Source organism: Solanum tuberosum, unplaced genomic scaffold, assembly GCF_000226075.1.
Source record: "Solanum tuberosum cultivar DM 1-3 516 R44 unplaced genomic scaffold, SolTub_3.0 scf00008, whole genome shotgun sequence".
Taxonomy (NCBI): Eukaryota; Viridiplantae; Streptophyta; class Magnoliopsida; order Solanales; family Solanaceae; genus Solanum; species Solanum tuberosum.
In genome coordinates this window covers 2,286,385-2,312,309 of record NW_006238934.1, presented here as the reverse complement: position 1 = coordinate 2,312,309, position 25,925 = coordinate 2,286,385, and the positions used below count along the sequence as shown (strand labels likewise).

The window sequence follows — 25,925 nt, the reverse complement described above, 5'->3', positions numbered from 1 at the left end:
GATTAGGGGGGGGGGGGGGGGGGACCTTGGAGACTAGGGTTCAAATCCCAACGGATACTAAAATACTTAGGTGATCTCTTTCCATTTGTCTAAGCCTTGGTGGGACAGAGTTACCTGGTACCTGCGTTCGTAGGAGGTAGTAGGTACCTGGTGGAATAGTCAAGGTGCCTACAAGTTGACTTGGACAACACTATGATAAAAACAAATATAATAATCAAGGATTTGTTACCTGGAGTGAGTTCTATTGACTGACAATGAACCTGTACATAATATTTTTTGTTATTTTTTCTGGACCTTTTAAATGGGAACTACTTTAGTTTCCGAATCTGTCAAATTGTACGATCTCGAAACATGCTGAACCAGCACCTAGTTGGTTAACTTGAAATCTTGCACCTTCATCTTCTTTGGTTAGTCCAGTTTCCACTAGCTGTGTTCAGCTAATTGTAATTTAGTACATATTTCTCCCACTGCCTTAATCTTGTGACGGTGTTTGACTTCGCACAAAGTTTAAGAAATTAAAGAAGACCTGATCAAATATATGCAAAGCACCAAAAGCGCTATTTTAAATGAGTGGTGGTAAAAGTTCCACATGTCTTTCTTTTTTGAGTGAGTGGTGGTGAGCAGCCTGACTAGTCTTGTCATTAAGGGTAAAATGAGGATGTGAAGATTAAGTAGTTTCCAAAAAGAAAAAGGTCTCAATTTTTTTTGGGACATACTTAAAAGGGAAGTGTGTCATATAAAATGGGACAGATGCAGCTGAAGGAATACAGCAAATATGGCAGAGGTTGACTATGCATCCTTGGGCCGGTGTCCAGTCAACACAAGAAATTGGAGCTGTTTGCAACCCTTCTTCTTTCCGCTACCCTTCATCTGTCCATATCTTTAAATCTTTGTTCATTTAGAGCATATAGAGGATTTGGCTTTGCCGTTTATGAAATAAGAGTTGAGCCTTCTATCAGATCTATGCACCACTAATAATGAGTCTGAAAGATAATTATCTTCTGTTAAGTTTCTTGTAGACTGATATAATTAACCACCTTTGGTATGAACGATATATAGCCATCAATGTGTTTTGAACTGCACTTACTTTGTAATGGTAAATTTAAATTTTAGCTTTGTTCTGCTTGATATCACATTTTACACCATTTAGTTGATGTTGGCCTGTTGCTTGCTGGTGCTGGTCATGATATCATGTTTCATCTATAAGCATTTGATGTGTAATTCCAATGGTCTATGCAGAGTGTGCATCATTATCAACTATCCCTCGTGGTAAATGGTACTGCAAGTATTGTGAAAGCATGTTACAGAGGGAGAAGTTTGCGGAGCGCAATACGAATGCCTTAGCAGCCGGCAGGATCTCCGGCATTGATCCTATTGAGCAAATAACAAACCGTTGCATTCGTTTTGTCAAGAATGCAGAAGAGGCAGAATTTATTGCATGTGTTTTATGCAGGTAGTATTTTTTGTTTTGCTAAGAGCACATTGTGGCGAGCATCTTAGGTTTGTCAGTTTGATCCAGTATGTCATATCTTTTCTGTCTACAGAGCTTATGACTTTAGCAAGTCTGGTTTTGGTCCACGGACTGTCATCCTTTGTGACCAGGTTTTCCTCTGCATTCCTTATATCTGTGTCTTGTTCAACTAAATATATGAACTGAAATGCTTTATCCGTCATTTGTTTTTCAGTGTGAGAAAGAGTATCATGTTGGCTGCTTGAAGAAAAGCAAGATAGCAGATTTAAAGGTGCATGCATTTGCATTTTAAGATTATTTCATGAATTGGTTCTTTTCTTAGATCTATGTACTTGCTTTCGCTTTCCTTTATTAATATATATTTTTAATTATTATTTTCGGTTTGGTTGGGGAGGGGGTTGAGACTTTTAGCATTAAAAGTTAATGCTTGTTGCATCACAGGAATTGCCTAAAGGAAAATGGTTCTGTAGTGTGGATTGCAAGAGGATCTATTCTGCCTTGCAAAATTTGCTTAACTCAGGAGAAGAGAGGTTGCCTGATTCTTGTTTGGATGCAGCAAGGGTGAAGGAAAAACATAACAGTTTGGTTGCTGTTGGTGAACTTGATGTTAGATGGAGGCTTCTTAGTGGCAGAATTTCCTCCCGTGAAACCAGAAGGCTACTGGCAGAAGCTGTTTCTATCTTCCATGTAAGCATTATCCCTGATCATTTATTTCGATGATCACCAAAAGCTTGCTCTCCACTTCATATTATGGGGTTGGGGTTGGTGGGCAAATATGTATCTCATGCTGTTTTTTGTGTCGGTGCCTTTTGTCATTCTGTGACTGGTTTTGTGAATGGTATGAACATATTCAGAATTGTTGCTGTTGCGCTTCTGTGCACATCCAGAATTGCTAATGCAGGAAAGCATGTCATGATGTTATATCTGCATATCATTTGAATTTGCTGTTCTGATACTTCCAATTTCATCGAAACCAGCTTTTTGTTTGTGGAGTTTCAGATGATTTACTATCTAATTGATGTGATTAGCTATTACTTTTCATTTTACCCTCATTAATAAGATGACATTCATTACATGTATTTTCTCAATTTCCTGTGGAAGTGTCTTTCAAGAATATCTAGATTATATCTTTCATGCATGTATCAGCTTTGAGGAAAAATGTTGTCATCAAGGTTTTCATTGTTGACTTTTCAGGATGGTTTCGATCCTATTGTTGATTCAGTAACTGGACGTGACTTCATTCCTTCTATGGTTTATGGGTAGGCTTTGTTCTCCTTGTTATTCAGTGTTAGTTTTTCCATTTAGTTTCATGATTTGTCTAATCATGAGGTTTTTTTCTTTACACCTTCTCTTACTTCCTGCAGAAGGAATATTAGGGGCCAAGACTTTGGGGGCATGTATTGCGCTATATTGACTGTAAAGTAAGTATTGCAGTATGTTCTCTTAATGCTTTTGATAGTTTAAATCTATTATGATCAAATAACTTAAGAAGTTCTTTGGCTGATCAATGCAGCTCAACAGTAATATCAGCAGGGATCCTCCGGATTTTTGGCCAGGATATGGCAGAACTCCCTCTTGTGGCAACCCGTGTTGGTAGCCAAGGCAAGGTATAGCAATGAAGCTACTCTCAGGATGTTCCTGCTGTCATATGCCTTTTTTGTTTTATGTTATTTTATGTTTTGTTGCTTTGCTAATTTCTTGCAATACTTCATTAGGTTAGCTAGAATTACATCTTCCAAATAACGGGTCAAATTCAGAAAGTGTATTGCCTTATATTTATATGCATTTAGGCCTTTTGGTAGAAGAGTTGCATAATCTATGAACAGCTTTCCTACAGGAAGCAAGACAACTTTTATTGCTTGGTCATTTATTACCAATGCTGTGTTTTTGAAGAACTTGAATAAATGGTAGATGTAGTTTGAACAAGTCGAGCTCAACAATTGCTGCCCACTGCGAGACTGTCACCTTTGGCTGGATTGTTGGCCTGTTCTTTTAGCTTTTTACTTTTTTGTTTTGAACAGATGTTCCTTTTTTTTATTTTAAACTTTAAAGTGATCTATAGGATAAGAAATGAGGCTTTGACAAAGGAATCAACAATTTTTTGGAATCTAATATTGTAATTACCTGCTAAGATTCACTTAAAGAGCTACCCACCGCCCTTCATGTCTGTCGTGCCATGGATGGTGACGCCGGTATTTGCAGTGTTAGCCCAGGGCTAGAAATGGTCTAGCGCACTGCTGTTGAGGACGACGAATGCAGAGCGTGGTGATTTGTTATAACCCTATTGCATGGTATGGGATGGTAGTCCCACATTGGTTTAATGGGAAGCTGATCCGGGGCTTATATTTGGGCTCTCCCACCTCAATAGATATCTTTTGGGGTGTGGTTCTCCCTGGGTTGTATCAGATACAAAAAAACATTCTATTACATTTAGGAGAAGCCTTCTTATTAGAAGTGTATCTTATAAAAGATAATTTCAATGTTCACAGGGATACTTTCAGTTGCTGTTCTCCTGCATAGAAAAATTGCTTGCATTTTTGGGTGTGAGACGCTTTGTACTCCCAGCGGCTGTTGAAGCTATGTCGATTTGGACTAAGAAATTTGGATTCGAGGAGTTAACACCAGATCAGGTTTGTTTTCGCATGTTATTATGCTGGTGCATCATATCCTCCCTTCGATTGCTAAGCAGTTTGTATTTTTTGCAGCTTGTCAGCTACAGAAAAACTTGTTGGCAAATGATTAGCTTTAAAGGCACATCTATGCTGGAAAAACTGGTTCCTAAATGTAGAATCATTAAACAAGGGGAAGCTGAAACTGATGTTCCAGATGAGTAGTTTGACACCCGATGATTGAAGTTAAATCCCATTTGTAGATCCATTTTTTCAAATTACATGTATATGTCTATCTTATTTATCACAGAGGGTAAGTAGTAAGTAGTAGTAACTATTACAAATGAGATGTAGAGGATTATATTTGTGTAAAAAGGTTCTACAACTCGAGCATATCTTGAGAGTTTGATTTTATGCTCCTCTCTCCCCGTCCTTACTCAGAGGTTCGTTATCTATTTTTCTCCGAAACGTCATGAAAATGATTTAACAGTTCAAATCATTTGGTATCAAGCTTGACAGTGGACTTTGATATCAACAATGGAGCTTCGGTTCATTACTTCACATGTATATTATAACATACGTTTTGTTCAACATTGTTGAGCATTGGTCGATGACAGTATTGTGGGTGATGGCCACCATATTATGTGTTTCTTCGTTTGGTCTTGTCTCCAACGATTAACCTATTCAGTGCAGTCTTGTGATTAGCCGGCCACACATTACTTGAAGCTTACATATACACATTGTTGTTTTTTTGTTGTAGCGGAAGTTATGGTGCGAATTAATCTAATCAAATTAAACTTTGAAGATTAGTCATTTCACTCCTGAGAAGTGAAACGTGGCAACTATCTTGAAAAGAGTAGATATAATAAGTTGAGAGTTGTATGGAAGATGTGGATTTTCTTTAGAATTTTATGGGGTTACGACCTAATTGATACATTCAATGTTCATTATCACAAGCTTTTGACTTAACGTTTATGCTAATCAGACTCAATATTTCTTCCTCAAGAGCTTTGAAATTGTTATTATTAATATGAGGAACGGAAACTACGTCCTGCAAAAGCAATGTCGCTATACTTTAAGCAAATATAAGATCACAATGATAAATGAAGAAGCTTCTCAAATTAATAATAACCACCATTATTTTCTATATGATTCTTTTACTATTGTATTTGCTTTCCTTATTATGATTTACATGAGCCGAGGATCTCTCGAAAACAATTCATTAGGTAGAAATAAGACCACGTACACGCCAACCTCCAGACTCTGTCATGTCCATCCACCGGCCAAGGGCCGATCCTTCACTCTGAAAAGTCAAAATCTGCCATATAAGCATGCATCTAAGTAAAGCTTTCATCATGAATTCACACCTAATTTATTTTAAAAAATAATTAACTAGTAATATATATCAGCAGCATAACTTCTTTTTTTAACGTAATTAATGTATTTTTAACATATTATATAAATAACCTATATCAACTAACATGTTAATAATCTCTCATTCTTTATGAACCGTTACTTCTAATTAGTGATTAAATCATAATTTGCACTAGGAAATTCAAAGTAATAAAGAAAAAAATCCACAAAAAAGCTAAGTGATATATATACATATATGAAATATTTTGATCTATCTAAGCCGTGTAATTTTTCGATGAGTGAGTGTCTGTTGACTCCCTAGACAAAGATGACTCCTCAATGGTGTATAATTATGTTTTAAGTGATTTATTAGTGTAAAATACTTTTAATATATCATTGAAACTCAATTGGAAAAGGTAATTAAATTAAATACATTTTTATTACATAGTTTCTTGGCGTGTCCATTATCTAATATCCACTTTTTCTTGCTACCCATATCTTAATTCCACCATTATCTTTCATCTTTTTTCGTCATCACTAAAATTGTATTGTCATCAATAATCATGATTTTGACTAATAAAAACTGCGGTGAAATGGTAAATACTTCTTTATCTTCAACCAGAAGTTTCATGTTATTCAATCTTTAGGTATATATAGAACCATCTTTTGTAAGGAAACATTTACCTTCAATGTGATACCATTCGACGCGTATTCAGAATAAGTCCGGTCCCAATACAGATACCGAACAACGATTAATAATTAAACAAAAATAATTTGAATCATGACCAATGACCCTTTGTCCACACTTTTCTTACCTCCTACGTCAACAAATAAAAAATCTCCATGCTTTCATTATATCCCACACCTGTTCATAACTATTTTAAACTCTATAAATCCACCATAAAAAAAGTACAACCAAAACAACACATCAAATCAAAATATACACTAAACTATGAATAACACAACTACAAGGACCATTTTTTTTTGGTCCATTTCCTTTACCATTTTACTATCTTCCATCATTTTTCCTCTATATTCCAATAACCAAACAAATAATGATAATTTTCTAAATAGGGTCATAGAAAAAAGTGGTATACAAGATTTCTTTTTTGTCTTTGATGAAATTACAAGATCATTATTATTATTGCAAAGTTCTAAATGTGAAAATTCCAAATGGAACTCAAAACTTATATCATTATATGGAGTTTCTCATGTTTTAACAGTGGATTTAAATGGTTGTGGAAATTTCAGCAGTATACAAAAGGCTGTGGATTCTGTTCCTGATGATAGCTCTACTAGAACACTTATTCTAGTTGATTCAGGCACATACAAGTAACTTTTTTCTATTTTTTTATTTTTCCTTTTTATATATATTGATCGGAGTTTAACTCATATACATTGATAATAGAAATAATTTTTACTATATCATATTAATTTGACTTATTGTAGCAAGTAATCTACCTTATTTTAAGATCGTAGATCCCATTTTTAAGGAGGAATATATATATATATATCCTCTTAAAATCTCAACAATACAATTTTAACAATACAATGAGTTAGGTGATAATAATTTTAAATATTGAACTTATTAAATTTAAATCAGAATTCGCTCTATATACCATCGGTGTATACATATTGTATTCTATTTGAGTTTGTAAGGAAATTCAATTGTAACTTAGACACTACCAATATAAAGAAATTTGTTGTGACAGATAATTTGCTTTATTTTTTTGGTTATAAACTCTTTTTTTATAAACAATTACTTGAAAAATTATTTTTCGTGGTAATTAATTAACGGCAATAGGTTAGTTGCCGTTTATTTTTTTTAGAGGCAATTGACACTCTTTGTAAATATCGCTAAAGCCTATAGCGACATTGAATCCAAACCGATAAATTAAAGGCTTTAGCACTTTTTGTTAATGTGCATATTTACTTACCGCTAAAAGTTGTTTTTGTTGTAGTGTATATATGTTACACTGCGAGTCAGTGTATACAAAGATATTTAACTCTTAGAATTATAATTTTAATTAATTGGAGTTTTACTATGCTATTAATTCTGGCAGGGAGAAAGTGGTAATAAACTCTAGCAAAACAAATTTAATAATACAAGGCCAAGGTTATCAAAATACTGCTATAGCATGGAATGATACTGCAAATTCTACTGGTGGAACTGCTAATAGTTTCACTGTTGCTATTTATGCTCCCAATTTTATAGCCTATAATATCAGCTTTCAGGTATACTAATTTTATTTTATTTTCATAATGTGATCAATCATATAATTAAATTTTTTTTTTCTCATACAATTTTAATTGGAGATAATTTTTCATGAGTAATATTATTAGATCCAATGTATGCTACTACTAAAAAAAAGCTACTGAATTTAGCGTTGATCAATCGCTAAATAGGACATGATTTTTTGACAATCGTTATAGGATAAGCTATGTAATTTTGTTTGTGACTAATTAATGCATGTTTTCTTATATATAGATATATATATAGGAGTCTTATAGTCTATGTTATCTTTTTCTTAAACTAATCACGGTGTCAGATCAATTTATATATACATTGATTAATTTCACGGTTATTTGCTATCTCCCATCAAGATACTCGATAAATTTGTCCACTAAGACTTGAACATACAAGGCATAAACCATCATCACTAGTATTTTTGCTTTAAATTTGAATATGAGACCTCATAATGGTTTGCAGTACTATACAGAAACTATTACTCCCTTTGTCCATTTTAAATTGTCATGTTACGTTTTTCGAAAGTCAATTTGACTAATTTTCAAAGTTAAATTAGATTACATTACTTCGATATTTTAAACAAAAAATTTAGATATTCAAAAACTATATGAAAAGTACTATAAATTCCAATTTTTTTGCATATCAATATGATGAAAAAATATATCGTAAAATGTTAGTCAAAGTTATTATCGTTTGACTCTAAAAAAAAGAAACTATGACAATTAAAAGTGGACGGAGCTAGTATTATTTGTAATTAATATTGAATTGGAACAGTAAAAATTCATATAATCAACATCAACTTGCTTGAAATTGAGGCGCAGTTATTATTATTAATTAATTAAACATGTTTTTTTTTGTGATTTTAAGAACACAGCTCCAGCAGCTTCACCAGGTGATGTTGGAGCACAAGCAGTGGCTGTAAGAGTAAGTGGAGATGAATCTGCATTTTATGGTTGTGGATTTTATGGAGCACAAGATACTCTTAATGATGATAAAGGAAGACATTATTTTAAAGAATGCTTCATTCAAGGATCCATTGATTTTATTTTTGGAAGTGCTAGATCACTCTATGAGGTACATTTATTAACGGGTCGGTTCGTGTATATAACTTAAATTCATTTATTTTTTTGGTTTCGAATGAACTTATGTTGCTAATCAATAGTGTTTACTTAGACCATGTATTTTAACAAATAATGACATGAATGAGCTAAATTTTTAACGGATAACATAAATGAGCCATTTTTTAAAGTTCGATGACATATTTGATTTTTTTCCCTTTAAATAAATATCCGACTGAATTCAATGTTTACTTACCTAGTCGGTATACATAAGTTTATGGGTTCTGAACTTGCTATTAAATTCATAGTCTTCATAGATACTGAATTCACAATTAAATATTTACACATATTTGATGGTTTTCGTAATACAAACACAAAGTCTAAGCAAAAGTTACTAGGTTCATCGAAATATGTAATTGTTATACACCGGTTATACTCATTATAAATACATGTGCTAGCTATTTTTTAGTTTAAACATTGAGTGAACGACTATTTAGGTTAATTCTTCTTCTTCTTTCAATTCCGAACTCCATAACTAATACGAGTAATTATGAATTCAAATATTAAGTTCAGAATCTATAAACTTCAAATTCTGACTTGACTGTTTACGACAGGATTGCAAGATAAATTCAATAGCAAAAGAAGAAACAAGTGGTGAAATAGGAGGATCCATCACAGCACAAGGAAGAAATTCCAAAAATGAAAATTCTGGATTTTCATTTTTGAATTGTGTTATAAATGGCACTGGAAAAATATGGCTAGGCAGAGCATGGGGATCATATGCTACTGTTATTTTCTCAAAGACTTATATGTCTGATGTGATTTCCTCAGATGGATGGAATGATTGGAGAGATCCAAATAAAGACCAGTAAGTAATGATCATCAAATACTTTATTACTCTGTTTCATTTTATGAGAAGGTGTTTAAATACATATTGAAATTTAGATATGGAGTTTAATTTAAGGGCTCGTTTTGATATAGTACTCTTAAAAAACATGTTTGGTATACGTTATGTCAAATTTTCACTCCAAACTTGTAAAAAAAAAAAAACTCGTAAAACTTTAATATTTTTTCAAGTGATATGCATGTTCACTCAATTCATGTCCATACTCAATTAAGATTTTGATTGAAAAGATGTTAGACTGGTTCTTCATGTGCCTAAAAACTCGAGATAATCTTGATTGAAGTCAATTCTAGATTTTCCTACTTAATCTTATTTATAAAAATAGCACTCAAACAATACTACTCGAAACGAAGCCCAATTGATTCGATTTGGTTAGTTGAACAAACAAAGAATACACCTTTTAAAACTTATGTTCTCATATTATACAATGGATAACATTTCTATGGCTATTAGATCTTGTCATTAATAGGGATGAAATATAAACTATATATTATAAAATTTAATTATTTTTAAATATAAAAATATGTCTATTCTTTTTAGGACAGACTAAAGCACCAGAATAATGTTAAACACTTAAGACTGAATATTACCATGTTTTGCAGGACAGTATTGTTTGGAGAATATGATTGTTTTGGACCAGGAGCTAATTACACAGATAGAGTATCATATGCAAAGCAATTGAAGCAAAATGAGGCAAATCAATACATGGATATTTCATTTGTAGATGGAGAACAATGGATTTCTAATGGAAGATCAGACACTTAATTTTTGAGATTCATTATATTTTAACATAAGATACAAACCTTAATTAAGATTTTAGAAAAAAACTTACTAAGGATATACATTATGATTTATTACTTTGTTGTATAATGACAAATAAAAGCTATTTTACTCGATATAAAATCATACTTTGTAGTCTTAACTCTTTTGCAATTTATTCTATTTAAATATATATGGTCCATGTATCTTTTTTTGCATGGAACTCATATTTTTGAAGCAATTACATGTCTGTACAGAAGTATTTAATGTATTTTAGCACGATGAGATATATCCATGACATTGGAATCATGTATTTATTTATTTCCACCTAAAAAAGGATGTAAAACACATATAAAAGTTTAATATCTTATGGATCTATTATAACAAGAATCACAATACAAAATTAGTTATAAGATAGAAACTAAAAAGGACACTGCAAAATCAGTTCACTAAGTAGAGATCCGTTGTCTCGATTGGTAAGGTAAGGCCTAAGCCTTCTTTGCTTGTAGAGTTATACTTCACCCTTGAGAGGATTTTATTTTTATTAATAAATAAATGTTTGATACTCTGTCTAGTAGAATAAATTCGCTTTAAAGAAGAAGACGAATCACCCTAATATTTAAATATGAGGTCCTTGTAGCCTTCCTTATTTTCAGAATAGTACTTGACCTCAGCCTGCAAAACAGAAAAATCATTCTCAGCATGTTCACAATTGTTAGAAGAATTGAAAAGACTTTTAAGAGTTAAATGTCAAACTAATACTCTTTTATCAAAAGTTTTGGTTACTCCATTTACCATTATGCTAATTGCTAATCCAAAAAGTTAGAAGCAAAAAAGAGCAAATTGAAGCATGCTATTTTACTCATGCAATGACAGATTTCATACTAAGAACATATTGCGTTCTTCCACTTTGCTATTCGATATTGTTAGTACTTAGTTACTTTTAGCAATTGAGTACATATATAACAACATCAAAATTATGCAAAAGGGAGAATGAGCATATCCTTTATGTCAATAAACTCGAGTATGAAGGCGTGATTCAGTTTCACATCCAAGTTCACACCTTTAAACATCGAAACTGGTCAATAGGAATAATTCTAATATAAAACCTGAGCTTCTATGGAAGAGTTTTACTATGAATGTTGGTGAGCCATATTCAATCTTATTTCATTATACCTGACGAACTTTTTGAGGGATAGCAGTTCTTAAGTGAAAAGAAGAATTCTGTCAAATGTATACACCAAGCATCCATAGCAACGTACCTTGCGAACTCCTATTATGGCAACCAAAAGCTTTTCACCAATCATTTCTTTGAATAATGAATCTTTCTCTAAAGCTTCAACAGATTCAGCGAGAGTTACTGGTAATCTTTGAAGATTTTCTTTGAGGATATCAGGATCTCCATCTGTTTCACAAGAAAACATAAGCGGAATGACGGATAACAGAGAATATATTTTGTGTGTGAACATGGAATTGAGTTATCAAACCTATATAATTCACTTCATTAAGTATAAGCATTAGCAAGGATTTTTGTTGTTAATGGCATTCATGGAAGTTGCAAGCCATGTGTTTTCGAGTATATAAAAGTACAACAACATAAATAAAAGTACCCATAAATAGATTAATCCTTGCTCTATTTGTTTCTAACCAAACTAAGGAAACTCAATGGCTGATACAACTAACTCACATGCACTTAGCTAGAAGAATTCCTTGTCATATTTTTAACCAAATCCATTGTCATTAGTTTCTTCTTTCTTCTCTCTTTTAACCCCTCCCTAGGAGCTCCCATCCTTTTTGCTCCCTTTATGACTTGAACTCACAACCTTCGGCTTGGAAGTGAGGGTGCTTACCATCCGAGCAACTCCCTCTCGTCAAGTTACTTCTTTCTATTTCCCCTTTTATTCTTTTTTTTTTTCCTTTTGCAGATAAATGATTAGAAGGCGAATCACCCAATATTATGGATGATTGTAGCTCAATACTTAACAAAGATATTTTGATTTGGCATATCAAAGAGAGGAGAAACAGACATCTAAACATTAGGAATTGATCTAAATTCACATGGTTTGAATCAGAAGATGTGTCAAGAGCCAAAGGGTAGCATCTATTAGTTGTTACGTTTTCCTACTTGAACTATCACCATCTATGTATTAAACACACCTCAACTATCAATAGTTCCGTTTTCCTACCTGAACTATCACCATGAAGATGATGAGTACAGAAAAAATTACTAAAAGATGTCTAACTTACCAACTGGTTCTGGAAGGCTTAAGTTTCTCCGCAAACCATCAATTCCAGCAGTAATTATAGCAGCAAGACCCAGGTATGGGTTTGCACATCCATCAAATGCTTTAATTTCAAAATTGCTTATAAGGCCATGTGCAACTCCAGGAGGGCTAGCAGCTCTCAATGGTGCCTCCCTGTTTTCTTTCCCCCAGCAGAGGTATGCTCCACTCCACATGCTAGGTTGTATGCGATCATAACTGCACGTAAAAAGAAGTATTAAATGATATTCATTAGTCTTTCTGCAATTAAGTTCAGGCCTCCACGAGGTAAGGGGAAGTTCTACATACACCCTATCCTCCCCAGACCCCACTTGTGTGATTACACGAGGTATGTTGTTGTTGTTGTTTCCGCAATTAAGTTCAGAACACAGAAAAGTTGAGATATAGTTACTTTTTAAGGTTCGATGTATAATGGTTGAATGGCTAGTTTTCTTGGGGTCGGGGATGCCCTCAGCGTCGAGGTTTTTCATGAACCAAAAATAAATAAAGTAGTGAAAATATTGTTATTTCAGAGTGAGGTTATATAATTACAAATTCTCCACTTATTCTCTATGTTGCTCGGATTTTCCAAATGATGCCGCACCTGTGTCGGATCCTCCAACAATAACTACTTTTGGAGGATCCTAAATGCACTCTCATCAACATTTTTGAAGAGTCCGAACAACATAGCTTATTCTGATAGTGAAAAAGAGAGGGGAAGAACAGGAAGCAATGTAGAGCCCTCTAGATAAAAGCATAAAACTAATCACCAATAGATATAAAGGAAGCAGGACATTCAGAATAGTAGAAAATCTCTAACCTATTAGGGAGTGGTGCAGTAAATGGTAATATGGCAGGAAGATGATTTAACACCCCAGCCATGAATGCTTCCCCAATCTTTGACATCCCATACCGACTTGATTCACCAGACGTCATAAATACATTTTCTCCATTCTTGGATAAACTGATGTGCACATGCGATCCGGAACCAATATCATCTAATGCATACCTAGAAAGAAAAGGGCCACAAGGTAACAAACTGAGAGGTCTCCCTTGCAATACTTCATGCAGTATAAGTTATGGAAATTGGAGTCCTGACAGAAGTCTCCAGAGGTCAGAGAAATACATTCAAAAAATAATGCAAAAGTAACATCATTTGTTCATTTACCTCAACTATTTCAGAGGAAAAAATTATCACTTGCATTAAACATTATGAAACCTCCCCAACAATAAAAAGGCAGCTCGGTGTACTAAGCTCCTGCTATGCCAGGTCCGGGGAGAAGCTGGACCACATTGGGTCTTACATATGCAATCTTACAGAAAACTAAAAGCTACTTTTACTGTTGTTATGCCAAGGCTCCCCTTCAACCCTCTCCTATAATAACATATAAAATTTTAATTTTCTATCTACAGGTAGAGAAATGTGCAACGGAGAGCATGTGTTCTTTTTCCATTTTCCAATATAGATAAGATTCTTCCTCTTGCGAGTATCTCTCAATCTCGGATTGAGGGGTTCAGAAGGGAGAAGAAAAGAGTTCCGTTTTTTCCTTATAACTGAGAAGGATGTAGTTGTTAGTAGAGTTTAAATGGAAATAATTAAGGTGTATAAAGGAAAGCACATAATAGGCAAGAACAACTATGAAGATAAAATAGGATTGCCCAAGTGTGAGTAAAGATTGAATGGCAGGAAATTATGCACTATAGATGACTAGTTTCACGTTAGTTACTAAAGAATATGAGAAGAGGAGGTATTCCGAAGACAACAGAAGAAAAGATCCCAAAAATGTTTTTAATCTTAAAAGCAACAAGCATGGCTATGGTAACGGTTTCTAATTCAATACCAGACTTGATTAACGAAACTACACATTTTGGTCAAGCCAATAAGGTAAATAAAAAACAATTAAAACTTGAGCTTTCACATATCAACATTGCAATTACACAGGCATCAAAGTATGAAATACTATGAGCATATAGAAAATGTGTTATGCATCACACTAATGTATCTGTCATAAATTTCCTACATGGAGCTTCAACCTTGTGAACAAAAATATAGAAAGCGGAACTAAAATACCATTGCCATAGCAATTTAAAGAAAAGCATAAGCAAATCCACATCAAGAATTCAAATAAAAAGAGCACCAAAAAGCAATGTGGGCACATTGTGCTACCTACTTTGGCACAAAAGTTGCCAGCAACCCATGTTTCCTTGCAACTGCTTTGATGACTTCACGCGCGAAAATTAAGCTGTCAGCTGCTCTAAAACAATCTGTGTATTTTAGAGCAATTTCAAACTGACCTTTCCCAGCTTCTGCATGTAACTGTATATTTAAAGGAGACAACATCAGAGAGGAAGTCTTTGTTGAATTGGAAAATAGTACAATGAAATATATTTTGTATATCAGTCTTACTTTTAGGGGAAAATAAAAAATAATGTAGTTTATATTGCAGGAATGTTCTCTTATAGTTCTATAGATAGCATGGTGTCATGGCATTATATTCCTACAATATAAACTACATTAATTATTCTTTTGCAAGTCAAATAGGAATACATCTTCAAAACAATGTAGGAAGATCAAATATGCAAGTCAAATCTTGCAATTAGGAATAAATATTCAAAACAATGTAGGAAGATCAAATTTGCAAGTCAAATTAATGGAGACTTACTTGTTCGACTGCAATATTCAACGATTGGAGAGAAGCGAAAACCTCTTCAAGTATTGGGGATGCAGCATCAAATGATGATGTAGAACAGTAAGAAGTCCTGTCAAATGGTGTCCATTCTTCTTTGCCATTCCTGTATAATTTCATTCTATGTTTACGCTAACAAATTACAGACCAGAATCTCCAATCACACATATCACATATCATGGAAGAGAAAATCCAACATCCAACTATTAAGGGAAAACTCAACTGACGTAACTCACAATAATACAAAAAAAATTCTCAAACACAATATTATGGGAAAACTTGACTGACATACCTCAAAATACTCTTCAAAAGATAAAATTCATTTTCAAAGCCTGCATTCACCACCTGAACATGTAGATATAAATTAGATAAATATGATTTTTTAGATGTTGCACAAAAAAATATTAAACATACCAAGTTGAATTCGTCTTTTAAAACTTTAGAGACTCTGCGCAATGCTTCTCGCGGACAATATTCCCAAACTTTACCAGGCTCAATGTACATGTCAGCCAAAACCATTTCTTGTTGTTTATTCCTGGATCAAAAGATACACATTAAACTTGATTGGGGAACACGAAAACCAAACCATGTTGGAACGAAACTTGAGCAGATAATTTCCATGCTTGGTCCATAAATAGAACAATGAAATAGTTGGACATCAACGTGTGAATTTTTTTAGAGAAATATAATTGTACTTTGATCTTCGATCTGTTTCCTACATGTTCACAAAATATATGACATGATATCATGGAAGAATTGCATCAATATTTCAACCTACATTGAAAGCTTCACACAATTGAGTTTGATGACATCTACAACACATAAATTGGACAAGGAGGGAGTGGTGACGTTGCAAAACAACTGATATATGGAACCTTCAACTATGGAAAACATTTACACTTTGGAAAGACCCAAATCTAAAAATCAGATCTGATAATGGATTTAATCATGTTTTCTCAAATCCTATTAAACTTCACTCCATTATATTGAGCTTCTACTGTAAGTGACCAGGTAACTGACCTCATACCCTTTTTTTATAAAACAGACTTCATACCTTATATCTTCTTTTGGTGATTTGCAAGTGCAGAAATTGGAGCTCTGCCCTTTACATCTGGTAAACTAGTCAACAAAATTGGAAAGATTCTATATTATTTCTAAAAACCAATTAGAACACAGTTGACAAAATCTCCATAGCGAAGCATTTGAATGAGTGAAAGAGGGTCTTCTCTGATCTTAACATCTATGACATGTCAGAGGAAATTCATGAAGATAACCCAAAGCATACGGAGGCTAAAATAAAGCTTAAAATTCAAAAAGATAAGAAAAAGAGTGTATCTTTCAAACAGTTCTAAATGTTAAGCAGTACCACGGGAGTCTGCATTTGGTAGATAAATCAGGAACGATTCTGGTCTCTCCCGAAGCGGAGAGATTAGTATCCACTGCAGGACCATCAGATGTTGAACTCATTCCCATACATGCACAAGTTAAGCCTACACCGTGCTTTTGCACAGAACTATAGAAGCGTTGTTGTGGAACAACCTGTGCACAAGACATGAACAAATTCAATCCACTTTTGACTAGAGAATAGAAACTTGAAAAATGTCCCAATATCATGCATTTAAGGTAATTGAAAAGCCTGAAAAGTAAGCTTGAGCTTGCTGTACTTGACCTAAGTAAAACAGCAGATACAATTATGGAGATTTGGTATTTTGAAAAAATTCCTAATAGAACTATTACTTGGTATTAACTTTCAAATTATCATAGCCAACAAGACAATTCAAACTATGTAATAGTAACTCTACAAACCACCATTAGAGACAGAATGCTTCAACAAAATATTGATTTATTTGATAATTACAACATTTCACTTTCTCTGGATGCTTTTACTCAAGAAATTCTCTGCCCAGTATGCCTGAAATCTTTGGTCCAATTGAAAGACTAGGAGCTATCCCACATTGAGCTCAATTCCATTGGTTAATCAAAAATCAAACTCCTTGCATTTTCTCAAAGTGGGACAAAGATTTGGGTGGTCACAAGCATCGAAAAGCATATCACATAATAATTCATAATCTTAAGGGAAAAGCAGTAACATAAATGAAATAGGCAAAGCTTACACGGCATCTATGCTGGCCAGAAGCATCTATCCAGATAATGCGAACAAAGGTGACATCCTTTGATAATTCATTTAACTCTTCCTCTTGGAAGGAAGATGATAAAGGAGGTTTTACATCAGAATATCTTGAAGAAACATCAAGCTTGTAGAATTTCTTTGAGTTTTCTGCAAAAATATCTTTAACAGCTGCAATAGCGTCTGGAATTGAAAGATCACCATCAACACATGCATCACGTAGAACAGAGAATACTACTTCACGAGCTTTCTTTGCACCTGCAAGAGAAATTGAGTCCACCTGTATTATTATCTGACAATAACCGTTGTTTTCCTTCCTTACAGCTTCTAAAGAAAATTTTCCCCTGATCGAAGTGATAAATGTGCCTCAGGTTTTTTTCTGTCCCACCTCATCAAGCAAGATTTTCATTTCTATTAAGTATATTGATAAAATGTTTGATGAACTTAAGGTACTTATTCACATTTCCAAGGCATAAAATCTTCCAGCTAGGTTGTTAGGAAATGGACATGCCGAACATTCATAATGAGCAAAGGGCACACATTGGGCAATCAAGCATCAGTAAACGACAAACACATCAACTGCACAAAAAATGTGTATCCTCTAATGTTCAAACTCCAACAAGAGTGAAGTGTGCTGCGAGGACATGACATTCAGAAAGAATTGTTTGTACTTCTTAGCAGGCCTGATTTAACGGGTGTACAGGATTAGCTGAAACTAAACTTTCTATTATCTTTTGAAAGGCTATAGTAGGTACAAAAAGCTTGTCATGTCATGCGCTAATGATACAAGATGAAAAAAGAATCCAGGACAAACCTAAATAAAAGGTTTCAGCAAATGCGATGCCATCAGTGCTGAACATAATCTGTCAATATGCAAACATCAGATAGGAAAATGTTCACTGTTAGATGGAGAAATTATTAAGGCTCTGAAAGAGTAGTCAACCTAAGAATATAGAAATCAGCAGCCTGAACTAGAAAGATAATTATTAGGTACTTCAGTATATAATTTGGACAACCTTATTCATTGGGGCAAGCTCCAAGAGTTCTTTCACTGAGGATACCATCCCATGGAAGCTAAGTTTAGGAATTGCCAATCCAAAATCAAGATAGACCTGTAACAGAAGACATTGGCCCTGTTAGAGAGAACAAAAGCAAAAGATACAATCTTCTTCATCATCGTTAGACGTTGAAACGTCTCCTACGTGGCAGGTGATACAGAATTTCAATAAAGAGCTGTATTTACACATAAGATCTACATATTGATAATTTCAGGTGTAGGACAAAAAATCTCACTTGGGGGTACACAGAAGCCAGGTATGAAGCTTCCCTTGAGAACGGATAGGACGCATGCAAAAGCACTAACCGACTCTTCATGAATCTCTTATCCTCAAGAAGATTTCGAAGATGAAGAGGATTCGCAAGCCTTAGATCCAAATCCTTGTCCCCGAAACTGAAATGAAGAAATAAAACAATGTTACTTATAATAACTGGGAGGATTTACAAAAATAAATTCTTTTTGCATGCATCTCACATTTGAATTGTAATTTTAAAAAACAAGAATATCATGCCAGCAGCAAAAGGCTCAAAAACGGTTGACTTGATTGAAACTAGAATAGCTAGAAAGAAAAATGAGTTCAAGCTAACTATTTCAAAGACAATCTTTTTGTTACCCGGTGTGTATTTGCATTGGCAAGTCATAACTTTGAGCCACCTTCAAAGCATGCAGGAAGATATAATCAATGAAGCTCTTGTTTGAGATTCGGATGGGATGCCCAGCTGGAAGCACAGAAACTATCAGAATCACATGCTCAATTTTGGTGCAATACAACCCCACATCTCACAACACTCACCACATAAATCATCACTAAGGCCCTCCTCAGCCTCCTTTTCAGTAACTTCTGTATTAATTGCAAGACCGCTGCGATATGCTACTATACTTTTAAATGCAAAAACTTCATCCGCTACTGTATAGAAAGATCAGGAAAAACTTTTGGAACCACAATTCGTTAGCAGCAACAAAAATGTGTATTTGCAATATTCCTGAATATATTGACAGATAATCAAAGGATATGACTTCAAATCCTCAGTGAAAATTTCCATGAATGATCTTAGTGTCCATGTTCCATTTGAACCCTATAACAGAATAGCATAGGAAAGGAGAAAAAGATAAGCAAATTTAACAGGGGTAGAAGGAGTTAAGGATGAATATTCCAGAGATGATAGTATGAGAATAAATGAGCTCGCTCCCTCTGGTTGTGCCACTGATTATCAACAGTTAAAGAAAAATGGAGAAAAATGATTCGAACTCCTAGTCCCTCCACTTCATAGTCAATAAATGCGAAGGAGCTATCAATATTTTAACACAGTAGAAGAACTCGGCAATGAACATCAGCAATAGCAACACGATTACATAAAATGATATCAAATACTAGCTCCTTATATATGTATGAAGCCTACAAAGTCAGGCTCTTTTACTAAAGGGTCAAAATTCAAGTCAAGCAATGACATTGTTCTAAGAAAGTAAATCAAAGTCACTCATTTCTGATACTAAGTCATTGGTTTATCGTTTATATATATTTTCCTTTATAGCTCCTGTTTTGCATCTCTTCTTATGCGCATTATCTCAGGGTCTACTAATCTGAGAGGCACTAATTGGCGAAAGAAGACTCAAACAACACTAGAATAGTTATGATTCAACCGAGTATCCCGTTTGAACTACCAGAGCATAGTGTTTATCCATTTTACCCCGTGATTCCACAAACACATTTGAGTAAATAGCAGTATACAACATAAATGATTATTGTATTACCTTCTCAAGAATCTTTTCAGCTACACGCTCAACTCGGAGTATTCTACCAACTGTTGGTACAAAATTTCTATGCCATTTGATGTCAAATTTTTTGTCCAACTCAATCCCATCATCAATAAGTAAGACAGAGATTTTTGCAGCTTTGAAGCAAACATCAGCGCTAGACTCCACCCCCAAGCGCTGGCGAGATTCTTGAACAGCATGCAAGGATAAGCTTGAGCCATATATTCCCGCGATTTCTTTCAGGCTTCTCTGAAAGAAGAAACAGTGATGTAAGATGAATTGAAAAAGAGCAAAAAAATGTCTATTAACTAGATTCATGAATGACAAGCTAATAATATGCCACATAAATAAGTAAAAAGATAATGTCAGGAAGACCTTTGCGCATGTCCTTGGCCAGAAACTATGAAAGTAATCACGATCTCAAAATAATGAGCAATTGTTATGGTAAAACGTTAATGTAAGACCTTCCATTCCAGATGCACTAAAATGCAGACACATCATTGAGCTTAATGGATTGAAAACACAACCCTGCTCCCATGAAAGGATGCAGGATGAAATTACAGCATAGAAGCAAAGACTTATATCACATTTACGAAACAGAAAGATACAAAATTAAGACAGTTGTTCCTTGAAAAAGTGAGGGATCAAGCTACCTCCAATACTTGGTCAAAAAGCTCAAGGGAAACAAGGATATAGCTAATTTATTGGCCTTGACAACATTGCCTTAAAACTATTTTCTACTGGATGAATTGAGAGAAATGTCACTCTAATTGAGAGATATGCCGTTCTATTTCGATTGCCCAAGAGTGGAATGATCATCACGCAGTCCATAACCACTCAAAGAAAATCAACCTTAAAAAATGTGTGACGTTTGGAGCACTCTCTCTAGATTCTTATTCAGTATTTAATATCTTACAGTTTACTGATAAAGTTCTTGGCGTCTAGGATTTTCCTGTACTAGGGGTATTTTTTTGTAACTTGGCAGATTTGTGACGTCAGCTGCAAATTAAAAGTTTCAACCACAAGTGACTACTTGGAGCTTTAAGAAATTGAAGTTGTTAAGCAACAGTATTTAAGGTCTAGAGTTCATTTCTAGTTGGCTTGCAAATGATTGTGCGAGTGTACATATATGCTGCAGTGCATTTCTTTAAAGAAGATAAGGGGAAATTGGGAGGGGATTACAAGGTGGGGAATTGAACCTTCACCAACAAGATGAAAGTACAGGTGACCAGCCAATTGGCCTACTAAAATTGCACTATTCTGCAACTTGACCGGGAAACTGCTGTGGATTCAGTCCTTAGATAAATACTACACACTAATGAGGCATGAAAAAATCAATTAGGCACCTAGAATTTGTTCAACATGAACAAGAAATGCAATTTATACTTCTTACTTTCATTTTTGATTTGTCCCAAAAAGAGTCTATTTCTATCTTTAGTAAGTTTTCCAATTCCAACATTCTACATGGCAAGTTTAAGACCACAAGATTTAAAAGACTACACACATCTTTTATTTAAGCCACAAGATTCAAAAATCTCCCTTTATTTCTTGAACTTTGTGCCCAATCAAACTAAGACACTTCAATTGGAACGGAGGGAATAACAAATAAGAAATGTCTACACTTTGGTCAACTAATTTAAGCAAAAGATGCCACATTCTCCATAGGGCCCTTTTAGCTCTTCCCTGCAATGTATGCTGCAGAGTGCAGAACCAATATCACAATAAACGAGATGGCCATAACTTAAAAGTCAAGACCCCATCTCAATAATGGAGAACCAAGCAAATTATCTGTCATTGTTCAGAAAACCAATAAATTGTACTTGCAGAAGCATTCAATACACCAGGACCAACTAGTTTCTTTATCAACCACTAGCAGCTAATGTTAGTGCACATTTTGGCCAACTCTCAATCATGTTTCTTTGGCTGAACGGCATATATTTCTACAATACTCATTTTTCTAATCATGAAACGTGGCTAAGTGATCCAACTCACATTAGGCCACAACCTAAGTTTGAGGCATAGCATAACATTGTTGCTTTAAGGCATGTTCAAATGTTTTGGCCCTTCAAAAAAGTTCAAAGTTAACACCATCACATTTCGATTTACACAAAATGTATAATCTTTTCTGCAAAACAAGAAATGTTCCTCCAGCTCTTAACTGTAATAAAGCATAAAAACATTCCCTTTTTTTTTCTTTTTTCTGGTTAACACAAAAACAGTCACTGCTCTCTCTCTGCATTGACACTTTTCCTTTTTCGCCAATTCAAAAAGAATTGTCACCTTCTCTCAAAATCCAAAAGCTCTTTAAATTACATTCCCATTTTGCCCTGGACAACTACATTTGGCTTTGAAGTTTTAAAACTCAAATGTTCCTTTTCCCTCTCTTAAATTCTGACTATGACAGAGTGAAGCTGATGGATTAGAACCCATTTTTAACATCTATTAAATATTTCCTATCCTTTTCATTTTATCACTACCAAAAAGTGTATTTTTTCTATATGTAGTATGTTTTTCAATTTCAATATTCTGCGTGACAAATTTAAGACTATGAAATTTAAAGGACTACACATCTTCAAATTTTAAGACTAGGATTTAAAATCCTTCTTTTAACACTTTGGGACGGAAGGAGTAAATTTATCTGACTAAGCAGAAAAAATTACTCCCTTTGGCGTTTGGCCATGTGATACCATATCACGATATGGTGTCGTGAGATGGAATCAGCGTTTGCACATGCGATTTTACGCTGATTCCATCTCATGATTCCATATCATGAGAGGTGATACCATATTCTCCAAAAACCATGTATGGAATCACCATGTGATTTCATATCATGATTTGAGATATTTTAATACAATAATTGATCCATGAGTTTATATTTTGTTAAAACAACCCCACATTTATATCTACTAACCATTTGTTTCATATGTAAATAAAATTTATAATCACATCATTACTTTTTAAAATTTATTATTCTCACCAATATCAAATTTATTATTACTTTAAATTTGGTGAATATAAATGATAAAGTAAAAATTCATTTGGTGAATATAAATAAGAACGAAGGGAGTAATACTTTTTTGATTTTTCATAATAATAAAAAAACGTCTTAATCTTATGACTAAGCATAATATTGATAAAAGACAATTTTCATTGGCGGTGCCGCACTTTCTTAATCTTAGTATTCGCAAAATGTTCGTTCACATGACTGAAGAATATCAAGTCCAATTGATTGAGGACTATGGGAAAATTTGATCAATTAGTTATTAATATTTAGTCAAGTGGACTAGTTATAATTTTTTTGATTAAATTTTATTAGAAGTGTTTTTGACTCAAACTTGTGGTAACTTTTTAAAATTTTGTTATTCAATAATATTTAACTATTGATTTTTCTTGTAAATAGTTAGAAGTCAGTGATGTTTGTTAATTTTTATTTTAGTGTATTTAACTTCTAAGTTAATATTTACTCACTAATGTATGTTTTTTTTCTACTTTATAGGTTATTTGTAAGAGTAGTTGAGAGATATGAGCATATCAAATACAATTTATGTTCAATTTTTTAAATTAAATTAAAGTTAGATGAAACAATTACTTAAGTGAAGAACAAATAACTTTGTAATAATTTATTAAGCGATTTTATAATTTTTGTATATTTGATAAAATTGAATAAACAATTGGGGCTATTTTAATAGTTTTACAACTTATGGGATTTTTATGTTTATGAGAAAATCAACTTTCTTTTTTAGTCTCTTTGAAAAAGAATCACACATTTTATTTTTAGCTACTCGATAATTTCACCTTTTTCACGTGGCACATCCGACCACAAGATTAAAGACATCTTAATTCTTAGTATATATCATTAAATAACATATTTTTAATTTAACAGACTAGGATTTAAAATCCTTCTTTTAACACTTTGGGACGGAAGGAGTAAATTTATCTGATTAAGCAGAAAAAATTACTCCCTTTATTTCAATTTATTTAATCAACTTTCTTTTTTAGTCTCTTTGAAAAAGAATCACACATTTTATTTTTAGCTACTCGATAATTTCACCTTTTTCACGTGGCACATCCGACCACAAGATTAAAGACATCTTAATTCTTAGTATATATCATTAAATAACATATTTTTAATTTAACAGACTAGGATTTAAAATCCTTCTTTTAACACTTTGGGACGGAAGGAGTAAATTTATCTGATTAAGCAGAAAAAATTACTCCCTTTATTTCAATTTATTTAATCAACTTTCTTTTTTAGTCTCTTTGAAAAAGAATCACACATTTTATTTTTAGCTACTCGATAATTTCACCTTTTTCACGTGGCACATCCGACCACAAGATTAAAGACATCTTAATTCTTAGTATATATCATTAAATAACATATTTTTAATTTAACAGACTAGGATTTAAAATCCTTCTTTTAACACTTTGGGACGGAAGGAGTAAATTTATCTGATTAAGCAGAAAAAATTACTCCCTTTATTTCAATTTATTTAATCAACTTTCTTTTTTAGTCTCTTTGAAAAAGAATCACACATTTTATTTTTAGCTAATCGATAATTTCACCTTTTTCACGTGGCACATCCGACCACAAGATTAAAGACATCTTAATTCTTAATATATATCATTAAATAACATATTTTTAATTTAAAAGCACAAGATTTATCATTTTTTTTAGAACGTACCAAGTTAAAATAAGAGAAAAAAATTGAAACTAAAGAGTATTCATTTTTCTTCAAAAATAATTTTTCACTTTATTTTAAAATGAGCTTTTGGCAAATTAAGAAAATAGCTTATAATGTGCTTTCCATCTCGATTTTTCATTATTGAAATTGCACTTTAAATTAGTACATTCAAACATAAAAATTATTCCAAATTTTATTTACAAAAGTATAATCATATACAATTCCAATATCAACTCCATCAAAATAAAAAATAAAAAAGTTGAAAATTATTTGAAATCCATAGCCAAACGCCTATTTAACTACAAAAATAAAATCTCTTTTTGGGTTAGAATAGGAAAAGAAGTTACCTTGAAGTTGATGGTATGTGGTACGTCGGATAAGGCGTCGCCGGCGGCTTCAGAGAAACAGTTGAGAAAAGGTACCGTCGAATCAATCGCCACTATGTTATGGGCATGAGCATCCACTAATTCCACCGATTCTGCTATTTTTTTCAGCTCTGCAAATTTCTCCATTTTCGCTTTTTCCTCTTTTTCAGCTATACTGAGTTACTGACTCAAAAATTTGGACTTTAATGGAATAGAATAGCAATTTTTGGAAAGTTGGCTTTTTGCATATTTCATCTTTTCAAAAGTCAATTTGATTAATTTTTAAAAGTTAAAATTAAATTATATTAATTTGATATTTTAAATAAAAAATTTAATATTAAAAATTATACGAAAACTACTTGTAATTTTTTTATATTAATATAATGTTCATATTGATACATCATAAAATGTTAATCAAAATTTTTACCCGCCTACCACACGTAGCTTTCTTTTTTTGTCTGGATGATGTTTTGAATATCGCGCCATTTACTTATTTTTTCTCATAATTGAGTGACTATTGACCACGTGAGATTTACTATTTCCAAAAATAAAAAAATGTTAAATATTATCGAGTTGGTTGAATAGGGA

At 33.3% G+C, this 25,925-nt stretch overlaps 3 protein-coding genes across 4 annotated transcripts in view; 2 read left to right on the top strand and 1 right to left on the bottom strand.

Moving 5' to 3' along the window:
* Positions 1 to 4,494, top strand: part of LOC102590922 (uncharacterized) — an 11,747-nt gene extending 7,253 nt beyond the window's left edge. For both annotated transcript variants that reach the window (XM_015309707.1, XM_006339034.2), the window contains 9 exons: positions 1,240 to 1,453; positions 1,545 to 1,602; positions 1,686 to 1,742; positions 1,913 to 2,158; positions 2,666 to 2,730; positions 2,836 to 2,892; positions 2,985 to 3,078; positions 3,961 to 4,101; positions 4,177 to 4,494. In XM_015309707.1, coding sequence (XP_015165193.1) covers positions 1,240 to 1,453; positions 1,545 to 1,602; positions 1,686 to 1,742; positions 1,913 to 2,158; positions 2,666 to 2,730; positions 2,836 to 2,892; positions 2,985 to 3,078; positions 3,961 to 4,101; positions 4,177 to 4,305 — 1,061 coding nt within the window. In that variant the 3' untranslated portion in view covers positions 4,306 to 4,494. The remainder of the gene's footprint in view (positions 1 to 1,239; positions 1,454 to 1,544; positions 1,603 to 1,685; positions 1,743 to 1,912; positions 2,159 to 2,665; positions 2,731 to 2,835; positions 2,893 to 2,984; positions 3,079 to 3,960; positions 4,102 to 4,176) is intronic.
* Positions 4,495 to 6,366: 1,872 nt separating this feature from the next.
* LOC102582008 (probable pectinesterase 15) lies at positions 6,367 to 10,512 on the top strand. The gene is made up of 5 exons (XM_015309699.1): positions 6,367 to 6,765; positions 7,497 to 7,668; positions 8,549 to 8,755; positions 9,354 to 9,607; positions 10,246 to 10,512. The coding sequence occupies exons 1-5, from the start codon at positions 6,386 to 6,388 to the stop codon at positions 10,406 to 10,408; spliced, it is 1,176 nt and encodes a 391-aa protein (XP_015165185.1). The 5' UTR covers positions 6,367 to 6,385; the 3' UTR covers positions 10,409 to 10,512.
* Positions 10,513 to 10,749: 237 nt separating this feature from the next.
* Positions 10,750 to 25,539, bottom strand: LOC102590572 (protein fluG-like). The gene is made up of 18 exons (XM_006339033.2): positions 25,320 to 25,539; positions 20,288 to 20,539; positions 19,550 to 19,611; positions 19,329 to 19,444; positions 19,149 to 19,254; positions 18,772 to 18,928; positions 18,495 to 18,590; positions 18,293 to 18,341; positions 17,465 to 17,736; positions 16,717 to 16,889; positions 15,765 to 15,885; positions 15,643 to 15,695; positions 15,327 to 15,456; positions 14,835 to 14,980; positions 13,484 to 13,672; positions 12,650 to 12,882; positions 11,665 to 11,807; positions 10,750 to 11,077 (listed from the first exon to the last, which is right to left on the bottom strand). The coding sequence occupies exons 1-18, from the start codon at positions 25,482 to 25,484 to the stop codon at positions 11,015 to 11,017; spliced, it is 2,526 nt and encodes an 841-aa protein (XP_006339095.1). The 5' UTR covers positions 25,485 to 25,539; the 3' UTR covers positions 10,750 to 11,014.
* Positions 25,540 to 25,925: the final 386 nt, after the last annotated feature.

What these genes read in the sequence shown, in the direction of transcription:
- LOC102582008 (XM_015309699.1), top strand. Translation starts at nt 6,386, where the DNA reads ATGAATAACACAACTACAAGGACCATTTTTTTTTGGTCCATTTCCTTT. An exon ending in CCTATAATATCAGCTTTCAG is followed by an intron (nt 7,669 to 8,548) that starts GTATACTAATTT and finishes TGTGATTTTAAG; the next exon opens with AACACAGCTCCAGCAGCTTC. An exon ending in GTGCTAGATCACTCTATGAG is followed by an intron (nt 8,756 to 9,353) that starts GTACATTTATTA and finishes TGTTTACGACAG; the next exon opens with GATTGCAAGATAAATTCAAT.
- LOC102590572 (XM_006339033.2), bottom strand. Translation starts at nt 25,484, where the DNA reads ATGGAGAAATTTGCAGAGCTGAAAAAAATAGCAGAATCGGTGGAATTA. An exon ending in ACCAAATGCAGACTCCCGTG is followed by an intron (nt 15,886 to 16,716) that starts GTACTGCTTAAC and finishes CTTTTGATCCAG; the next exon opens with GAATAAACAACAAGAAATGG. An exon ending in ACTGCACCACTCCCTAATAG is followed by an intron (nt 12,883 to 13,483) that starts GTTAGAGATTTT and finishes TTTTACGTGCAG; the next exon opens with TTATGATCGCATACAACCTA.